Source organism: Pistacia vera, unplaced genomic scaffold (genome assembly GCF_008641045.1).
Source record: "Pistacia vera cultivar Batoury unplaced genomic scaffold, PisVer_v2 Contig11, whole genome shotgun sequence".
In the NCBI taxonomy this organism is placed as follows: domain Eukaryota; kingdom Viridiplantae; phylum Streptophyta; class Magnoliopsida; order Sapindales; family Anacardiaceae; genus Pistacia; species Pistacia vera.
Window position 1 is genome coordinate 770413 of NW_022195137.1, and position 9987 is coordinate 780399.

The 9987-nt window shown below is 35.9% G+C and overlaps 2 protein-coding genes across 2 annotated transcripts; both read right to left on the bottom strand.

Annotated features, from left to right (window-relative positions):
• Nucleotides 1–671: 671 nt before the first annotated feature.
• On the bottom strand, nucleotides 672–3880 carry LOC116138912. The gene is made up of 4 exons (XM_031424591.1): nucleotides 3520–3880; nucleotides 2694–3274; nucleotides 1150–1665; nucleotides 672–1058 (listed from the first exon to the last, which is right to left on the bottom strand). Exons 1-4 carry the CDS (start codon nucleotides 3803–3805, stop codon nucleotides 933–935), a joined length of 1509 nt encoding a protein of 502 aa, XP_031280451.1. The 5' UTR covers nucleotides 3806–3880; the 3' UTR covers nucleotides 672–932.
• Nucleotides 3881–7373: 3493 nt separating this feature from the next.
• On the bottom strand, nucleotides 7374–9609 carry LOC116138881 (two-pore potassium channel 5-like). The gene is made up of 2 exons (XM_031424560.1): nucleotides 8502–9609; nucleotides 7374–7914 (listed from the first exon to the last, which is right to left on the bottom strand). Exons 1-2 carry the CDS (start codon nucleotides 9521–9523, stop codon nucleotides 7767–7769), a joined length of 1170 nt encoding a protein of 389 aa, XP_031280420.1. The 5' UTR covers nucleotides 9524–9609; the 3' UTR covers nucleotides 7374–7766.
• Nucleotides 9610–9987: the final 378 nt, after the last annotated feature.

The window sequence follows — 9987 nt, forward strand, 5'->3', positions numbered from 1 at the left end:
GTTAAATAACTGAAATATAAAATAAATACAAATATTTTTATCCTATCATATTTTTTTGTCAATAATAATCCCCCTCATTGACATTTTTTATAGTTGAGCAGACGCGGTGTTCTAACGCTTAGGGCCTTAGGCTCTCACAGCAGTCACAGTCACAGCCCAAGCCCAAGGTTGTCACAGCGTTATTCCCCCTTGTGAAATGGTTTTTTTTTTGTTTTTATTTTTGTGTCGGCAAGCAAAATCTGATTTCTCAAGAAAGATGGAATTCCCAATTGAGTAGCAAGTGTCCGTGCATATGGATGTCACACAGGAAATATGCAAAGTGCTTGGCTGGAAAGCAATGACATATTGTGCTTTAAGTCTTTATAAGTTACCAACATTAATTTGGCCCGTGAATGGCCTTGGCTCTTTGTTTGACATTACAAAATTAATCTGGTATACGGTAGATGCGCAATCACATATTCACATGGTAGGGACACTATTACACAAACATATTTTTATAAGTTATAATATGGAGACTTTTGAACTAAATCAAACTTTGTCTAAACGCGAACACACACTACCCCCTCTTCTCTTGTCCTTTAGTCGGTGCAGTATTGACATAAAACCAATCTTGATTGCTACCATTGTCTTTAGCTATCATTTCATTTGAAGAGAAGGACAAAAAAAAAAAAAACTTAAAAAGATCATTTTTTTTTTCGTTTTCAATGTGAAAACTGAAAATTTCAATTATAAGATCCTTTGATCTGCTAATGACAACCTGAATTGGGTTGGATAACGTAACGTAATGACTAAAAATTCCAGGATGAGGACGCCCTGCCCTTGTTGAGCTTGTGTGCCTCAATCCCACTCCTTTATCTGAAATATCACATATACGGATATATCCTCTTATAACTTTGGTCTTCAAAGGTAAAACTTAAAACTCGAATCCTTAACTATGTGAGAAGAACATCGAAGTCACTAAGTATCCACTCTGCCACTTCATCTTTGTTACTAACAAAAATTTCGGTACCCGTGTCTATTGATGTCCATATTCTTCTAGCAGGATGGCTACCTGGATCCTAAAATAAAACAGAGCCATATGAAGTCACAAACTGTGAATCCGATAAATTTCTAGCAGATAATTAGAATGAGTTATTTTAAAATACTAACCTGATAGAAGTATAATCTTTTGGATAGACCACCAACATCAAGCTCCCAAGTTCTTGCATCGCCTACCCAACCCTCTCCTTTTTTAGTTGGATAGCCATATTCAGCCCATATAGGGTGAGGCAACAACTGAACTATCTCCTGTGCCTGAGGATTACTGTAAGGATCACATCTGTCTACTTGTTCCAGCAAATGCCGAGCATTCCCAGGAGCACAGTAGTAATGGTAAGCTCCGTATGGGAAGTTGTGGGTATCATTCCGGTAAATCTTTATATTGTTAGGAGTAATATGATATGGCGGGCAATTCGTCACAGATGAAGGGCTGCACCAAGCTTGAGTTTCGGGGTTTATGATCATCTCGCTGTATCTGGTTACATCTGTTAGTACATCTCCATCACAGGCACGACCGTCATTCTTCCAGCAGCTGCCAATATCTGATAGGTAGAACTGGCTCTGTGGTCCTCCCCCACTTTTGATGTCTAAAGTCAATTTGACCTTGAAATTAGGTGACTCTGGAAGCTACAATACAACTAACCTTGTTAATTTCGTGTCATCAGGAAATATTGCAGCACAGAGAAGACAATTAACGGAGAGGTTCATTTATCCCTATCAAATTGCTAAAACCATTTTATACACTAGAAAACAAAGCTAAGCAATGAGCACAAAATGAATGTCAGAAAATAAAGCTGGAATCAGTTCAATCTGTAATCTAGTATCCAGGTGAGCATCTTAAACAGTATCTTCTCTGACTGCATCTAAAATAATATACTAGTTTGACATATTTTAAGGTTTAAAGAAACGTAAATTTGAAGGGATGATTGATTCTTTATATAAATAGTTTTTTGTCAGATTAGTTGGTAACCTGTGACACGAAGGTCGCGCTGCTGGGTCTCAAAAAGCTTAACATAAGCACGCACTCACAAATTGTATCTATAGGGCTCCTTTTTCCTACCACTACCACTACCAGGCACCAGCATCAATATTACGGCATTGTGACTTTGACTGAAACTAATTCAAAATCTGTAGACAGAGTACTTGTTGAACCAAGTCAAGGAATTAATTAAGAAAGAACATCATCTTTCCAAATTAGTTATCTAACTTTTAATTCAGGAAGAGCAGATTTTATGATCTACTGGCAAAAAGGAAAATGACAGATTAATTATTTCTGCCTTGCCCCAGCTTCAAAGTTACACCTGATTTGAAATCAGGATTAGTAAACAACGCAGGCTCACATTTAAGTACGTAGCTTTCCAATTATATGTTTCTTTTACTTATTAAACAAATGATTCATTTTCAAAACCACCAAGAAAACAACATCACTACCAACCAATTCAAGGAATACATACATTTTATTATCACAAGCAGCAATAAAATAAGACCCAACTTACCTCATAATATTCCCATTTAAGTAAAGCAATTATAAATATTGAAATTAAATAGGAATAAACCAATTATAGAATTAACTCAATTAAGACCCCAAATTTGTAATGTTGTTTGAAATGAATGGAGGAAAAAAAAAAAAAGATTCCAGAAGTGTATCTACTTACAGTCTTGAGCATTCCTCTGGTATCGTAATGGTAACCTCCAGAGAATCCTTGGGTAGCATCAGCTCTGAGGTAGAGCATCAACCATGGATACTTTTTGGAAGTCTTGAGCTTATGTCTAAAGGCCCAACCACCAGCACCTAATTTCTTCTCCCAAGCTACCTCATAGAAAGAAATCCCATCAAGTCCACCGCTAAAATCAGCTCCCAAATCATAAGTACCTCTAAAACTTCCTTTCATTGTACCATCATTCAATAATTGAGTTGGCTGATGGCTTAATATGGGTTGATTCATACATCCATGTCCAAAGCAAGGAAACCTTCCTGGTTTAAAAGGTGGTACCTTTTTCCCATTTTTAGGACACAAACCAGACGTTGTGTCATAGTTTCCATTTTTAAGCATAACCATCCAAAACTGCCATGGACTTGGGGTGTCTTCAACTTCGCATAAAGAACCCAAGTATTTTTCCTTCTCCGCTGCATAAAGGTCTGTGTTGTTCACAGCTATTGGTTTCAGCCCAGGAAATGATGTGCCCACCCCAAGTTTGTTAACGGCTTCCGACACCTTGTGTTCAAGAGAAGAACCTGCTCCACAATAGGTGAAAAATTAGTAAAGTAAAAGAGAAGGAAAAAGTGAGAATCCACCCCATTTCTTACGTCATTAGAAAGTAATCCCATTCATTAGTTTACAACAGCTCCAACAAGCGCATGCATCTAGAACATTCGCTGATAAAACACACCCATTTTTTTCAAAGATCCAGAAACTGATTCAAACGCTTGAGGAAAAAGAAATAAATAAATGAAATGAAAATGTAGAAAGAGAGACACACTCTGCGTTGAAATCTTGCGTTTCCGATATTTGGTGACCTTAGTGGATAGATCAAAACAATCAGCAGCTCTTGGGCTGCCCATGCCTGGAGCTTCTTCGCCGACTTCATTACAGAAGTTCCAAGCTTCAAATCCAAGTCTCAAACCATCTCTTCTCATTCCAGGGTCACCCACAGCCGAGATGTAATCTTTTGCTCCAACACTAGAAACAACACTCAACACTATGAGCACATACACATTTACCAAGAAAAACATCACATGCAGCTGTCCCGCCATGCCTATTTTCATGTTGCTCTGTTTCAAAAGCAAAGCAGATGAGGAGTGGTATCATACAGATACGTGCTTATATATGAAAACTCTGTGTGTGGGTCTGAGTTTGCAAGCGTTGTTGCCCTTTCATTACATTTTAATTTATTTTTTTTTTTTAAATTATTTATTCGGTATTAAATTAAAACTATGTTTAGAGTACAATAAAACAGAATATGTTTTGTCGTTATAACCCATATTTCCCTAGTTTTAGATCTCTTTACAGGCTTTTTAAGTGGAAGCTAATGAAAAGAAGTGATTAATGGCATTTTGAGATTTTCATGGAAAGTAGTTCGGTTTGATTTTTTGACTTCCGCTAAAAGCAAACAGTGTTAGGTGGGTTTCATTGGTCCACTCTACTTGTAATAGGTGGTATCCTGCTCATTAAAGATGAAATGCCATCCTGGATTTTTCTTTAAAATAGGCAAATAAGATTCATAAATAAGAAAGAGATAAATTCGTTTCAACAACTATCACAGTAGTGGATTTAAATCATCAAATATTATCACATGAGTATAACGCAATTGTAACAATGCCAAGTTCATTAATTCATTCGTTCATTATAAATTCTACCCAATGTTAGCTAGAGTGACTTGATACAGTAGACAAATTTCTAATCCCAACTTTGACAATGTATAAATAAAAATAAATTTTATACTGTAATAAGTTATAATTTCTTAAAGTCTTGTCTTAAAAAACTTGTTTTTATATAGTAATAATTATATTTATATTACAAAAAATATATATCATATTACATTAAAGGTTTAAAATAAAAGATAAAATCTAAACAATAATTCTTATAATTACACATCTATCAAATTATAACTTGTTTATACTAATAAATTTAATTTATCCTAAGATTATAATTATAAAAAAGTTCTATTGAATATTAGTATATATTTAACTACAAAGTGCCGCCTTATTATTTTAGTATTACGTAGCTCCAGGTTCGGTTAAGCGAGATGCAGCTAGGGATATGCGGATTCGGTGACATGTTATCTTATCTTGCCGCCGCTATCCAGTGAAACAATTGTTCCTTCATCCTGTGCCGTTGTGCCCTCCAGTTAATGCTTCTTTACTCTCCTTGTGAATTTATTTATATAAAAAAATGAAGTGGGCAACTAATTGGTGGGTTTTGTCAACTAATTATTCACTTAATCTAATTGTCATGCATGCACATAATTGAAAAGCACAGACTAACTAATTATGATATATGTATATATATAAATGAGGCGAGAATGGATCATCTAATGGGGATGAAAGGAACTGGTGTTACGTATTAGGTACTCAAAAAAGAAGCTTGGCTGACACATGCTTACAGACACTGACTTCTATAAAAAATGGTGTTCATCTGTTGCAACCCCGACTCATTGCCTCATCTGTTTTGTATTCTTTAACAGTTTCCACTTCCCCCTCTATGAAGTAGATAACCGGGAATATCTCAAATTTTTTAAACTTGAAACATTGCGCGTTGTTTTCAGACTCATCTTCTTTTGAATTGTTGTGTGTGTTAGTAATAAATTGACCAAAGAAAGGTTCTCTCAACTAACAAAGAATACCAAGAAGAAAGATACTAGAGTGAATTGAATATTTTTAATTACTTTTTTGTTCCATAGCCAATGTCAAGATTCAAAGTGAATCTGTTATACTTAATCACATTTTTTTTTTCTCTTAAATCTGAAAATTTTCAATAAATGAAGCCGTGTCCTTTGGACTTGCATTAAAATATCAATCAATGGATGGAGAGTAGGTTCAGTTAGGAGATCTATCAAACCTGCAACCATCATTGTGAAATCTATTTTGTTCTTTATACGCCAAGTCTTCATTTTATGATGGTTTCCCTGACTTTACATGCCAAAACGTTTCGTTCCACATCTTCTTCTCAAAACAAACAATTCTTTCAACTTCATTTTCACATCACATATGGACAAGGACAACAGTTTGATGGATAAAGACGCATACTTTATCACAAGTAGTAAACAATAATAGTTTCTGGGCTAGTTGTGCGGCAGGGCAATGCAAGTGATAAGGAAATAGCATTCAATAGCTCATAATTATAACCAATTGAATCATTGATTCACACATCACCAAAAAGGAAAAAGGGGGTGTCTTGTTCCTTACCAAATCTTGTGGGGTTCCATGTGGAATTATCGATAAAAGAGAGCAGCTCTGAGGGAACTCTTTCAATTGTATTTTAACCGTTCAAAGTAAAGATTCCGAAATTATTGCTTTGTTCAGCTAATATGATTAGGCATATATGCCCACTAGTAGAATCAGAACTGGGCCATTTACATGTGGATTCCATGTGATGCTCTCACTCCGCCTAAAGAAACGGGCCGAGTTTGGTTGAGAAGCAAACCATTCAAAAAGGAGATTGGGCCCTCTCACCCAATGACTCATCATGCAAATTGCTAAAGCACATCACATGCTATACTATGGTTCGTGAGTATATCATTACTATTGTGAAAAATATTCCTCCACTTTCTCCGATGAACAAATTTTTTTTTTTTTTTTATATATACATATATACAACTTTGTCTCTTGTCATCCTTTTTTCGGCTGGATAATCCTTGCAATTTTGGCAAATATCACATCTCTTACATTCTAATCTTGCAAATCATCCATCATTGTCATTGTGTTGTCAATAATCTATTCATTACGGTAATTTGGTAGGCTATCTTGTCGTCTTAATTAACTGGGTTTGTAGCAAGGGCCCAAAACTTATTCATACACAGAGAGGTATTATCACAGGCAATGTTTTAATAACCAACATGTGGAGCAACCATAAAAGTTGTCAGGTCCGGGTTGCCAAGTGTTAAAAATTTACCAAATACACGCACACCATTGTTTTGTCCCTACAGGTTTGAAATTTAACAAACACACCCCAAATACAAATCGACGACACACCAAATACAATTTCAATCATCCCTTGAGCCCATGCCCTAGAAAATCTATCCAAGATTTGGCTGAAATCAACTGATTTAGGTCAAATCTAACCAACGTCAACGTAGATCGATTATAGCCAGATCTCACAACCGACGGCGTCAACAACCCTCCCTATCACCACAAAAAAACTCCCCTCAGCCTCTTGATCAAAATTCATCTCACCCTATCCCCGTTCACCTCGTTCATCAAAATTCATCTCACCCTATCCCCGTTCACCTCGTTCGATTGATTAATACTAAAATAAAGACGTTTTATCATTGTTAGAGGTCAGAAAATGATGTATAGGACGATTAACCAGTTGACAAACGAAGGCAAACACGGCTTTTCTATAACCAATCAAATTTCTTACCAGACTATCATTAAAGAAGCCGATAAAAATTAAAATACATAAAGGTCTCTTATCTCATCATCCTGGGCATTCCTATATGCAAATCATTAATAAAAAAATCATACTTGGCAAAATCCTTTCGAAGATAAATAATCGATTAGGGTGTGACTTCTCCGCCTGGAAATTTTAAATATTCAATGTCCTAATCCTAACTGATCTACAGACCCACACAAAAGAAAAGAATGCATAAAGTTAAATTTTTTTCACTACATTTCTCAGCAAAGTCAATACATATATACATCATAAAATCATATTTAAGAGCCTCTATGAGATTAAAACTCTCTAGTTTGGGTTCTCAAGAGAACAACCATCTCATCATCTCCTCTTTCTACCACTTCCTTTTTTCTTCCAAGAATGTACCATCTAAAACTAATATAATACAGTTTATGCACTTAAGTGAATGATGCATGCAAATTTGCAATTCATCATCGACCAACTACGGTATTTCTTAAGACTCCACACTTATATTTTTCATTTTCCTTGGCATGAAAATGCTCAGAGCCTCAGATTACCAAATATTTCTCTGTGTATTTATGTCACTTCCGTAATAAGATGATAAACCCTGAATCCTCTATTGAAATAACATGAATATAAATCATTCTTTTACTGTCAAAAGCTATCCTCCAAAAGACGAGGCAATGTTATTTTCCCAAAGTTGCTAGGATCAAGCTTGCTAAACTGGTTGCAAATCTGCATTATATCTTTCTCCCCAATCTTTCCCATCTCCTTAAGCTTGTAGATAACATATTCTGATTTGCTGAAAACAAAAGGTTTAAAAACAATGGACCTGAGATTGCGTTTGATTTAATTTGTTCTAAAAAACAAAGAATTGATATTTATGTTATCATTGACAACTGACAAGACATCATGGAAATTTTACACCTCAGAGTACCTAACAATAGCAGAGTCTTCCTGATCATGATATTGGTTCTGCAATTTTTACTTGCTCTAAAATGAATCAAATGTGTTGCACAATCTCCTTTTAAGATATATAAGAAGTGCTAACATCTCAATTAAAACAATTCTCGCCCTTAGTTAATCAAAAGGAATCCTATCAATTATTGTTTTACTATTAACCTAATTTTGACATAATAACTAAAGCTTGAAAACGCATTAATCTAAGAACTCGTCAACCTGTAGATGTATTTCAAACTATTAACAATTCTCACCTAGTTCAATCTGCATGCATTCATTGTTGAAAAACTAAGCATAAATCTACTGAAATGAACAAGTTATATTCAATATTCACCATAAATCCACTATTTTCCCCGATAAAAATCGAATAAAGTAACTCCAACAGCAAATCAAGAGTCAAATCTGAGCAAAGAAGATATAGAACCTCACCTAATGAAGCCATTGTTGTTGATATCAGCAGCAAGCAAATCCTCAACAGTGATATCTCTGTGCAACACCCACTTAGCAATCCTCCTGTGCCTCTTATCAATTCTTGCCTCAGTCAAGTACAAAAACGCCCGCGCCACCATCAAGGTCGAAAACAAAAGCCAAACTGCCGCGAATAACCGTCCAGGCAAGGTCTTAAATGCCTTGTCTCCATATCCAACCGTAGTCACCGACATAACCGATAAATAAACCGAATCAAGCAAATCAAGATCCTCCACGAAGAACAAGATTAAAGCTCCGACACCAATACACAAAACCACTACACCAAGTGCCAAACCAACTTTCAATCTTATCCTCATCCTTCCTTTGGCCACGTCAACAATGTAATTTCTTGCAGAAAATCCTTGTTCTGCTTTACCCATTTGTATGCCAGTTAATATCATGTTTTCTTGAAGATCAAGAACATAATTCACCAGCCCACTTAGTAAAATATCTATAAATCCAAAGCCCACCAAGACGAAAACACAAGCAAAAACTTTTGTTGCTGGCGTTAAAGGAGCGATGTCACCGTAGCCAATAGTGCACATGGTGACAATACAGAAGTAGAGAGCATCAACAACTGGGTGAGTTTCTACACCTGAGAAATTTTCCGTGTTAAAAGAATATATGGTAACACCAAGTAAAAGGTATAAAGTAAGCAAAAACACAGCTTGTCTGATTATGGAGCTGGACTCTGATTGTGGTTTAGGAACTTGGTGTGTTTTATGTTTAGTATCACAAAAGACGACCATGGCTGGAGCAGTTTTGCATCTGTGAAGTGAACCCGGTTTCTTGGTTCGGTTCTCAAGATCAGTTGTTGAAGACTGCGGCATTTGTTGTTGTGGATGGTCTTGGATTTCATTGAAGATATAAGGACTAGAGAGAGATTGTTGAATTGGGAATGAGAAGTCACGGTCATGTTCTTCTAGAATAACACCGAGATGTTGGGGTTTTGTTTGGGAGTCAAGAAAAGGCTCTTTCTCCATCTGCGGAAAAGAAAATGCATAGGAAAGAAAAGAAAATATTTTGGATTTGTGGAACGAGATGGCTTATGCTTCTGGACCTGCGGTTGTTGGAGTGTTGTGTCTGATTGGCTGTTTTGCCTGTTCACATACTCCAGTGGCCAGCCTATCATAGGCTAGCTTGGACCCACTGATAGAGATTAGAGACCTTAAACTCTAATTAGTGTTATTTCCTTCGCAATAATAATGAATCCATGGTGATGGTGCTTAATGCTTCTTTACTCTCCTTGTGAATTTATTTATATAAAAAAATGACGTGGGCAACTAATTGGTGGGTTTTGTCAACTAATTATTCACTTAATCCACTTGTCATGCATGCACATAATTGAAAAGCACAAACTAACTAATGAAGATATATGTATATATATAAATGAGGCGAGAATGGATCATCTATTGGGGATGAAAGGAACTGGTGTTACGTATTAGGT

What these genes read in the sequence shown, in the direction of transcription:
- LOC116138912 (XM_031424591.1), bottom strand. Translation starts at nt 3,805, where the DNA reads ATGAAAATAGGCATGGCGGGACAGCTGCATGTGATGTTTTTCTTGGTA. An exon ending in ACGCAAGATTTCAACGCAGA is followed by an intron (nt 3,275 to 3,519) that starts GTGTGTCTCTCT and finishes ATTGTGGAGCAG; the next exon opens with GTTCTTCTCTTGAACACAAG. An exon ending in CCAGAGGAATGCTCAAGACT is followed by an intron (nt 1,666 to 2,693) that starts GTAAGTAGATAC and finishes GTTGTATTGTAG; the next exon opens with CTTCCAGAGTCACCTAATTT.
- LOC116138881 (XM_031424560.1), bottom strand. Translation starts at nt 9,523, where the DNA reads ATGGAGAAAGAGCCTTTTCTTGACTCCCAAACAAAACCCCAACATCTC. An exon ending in AACAACAATGGCTTCATTAG is followed by an intron (nt 7,915 to 8,501) that starts GTGAGGTTCTAT and finishes TTTTGTTTTCAG; the next exon opens with CAAATCAGAATATGTTATCT.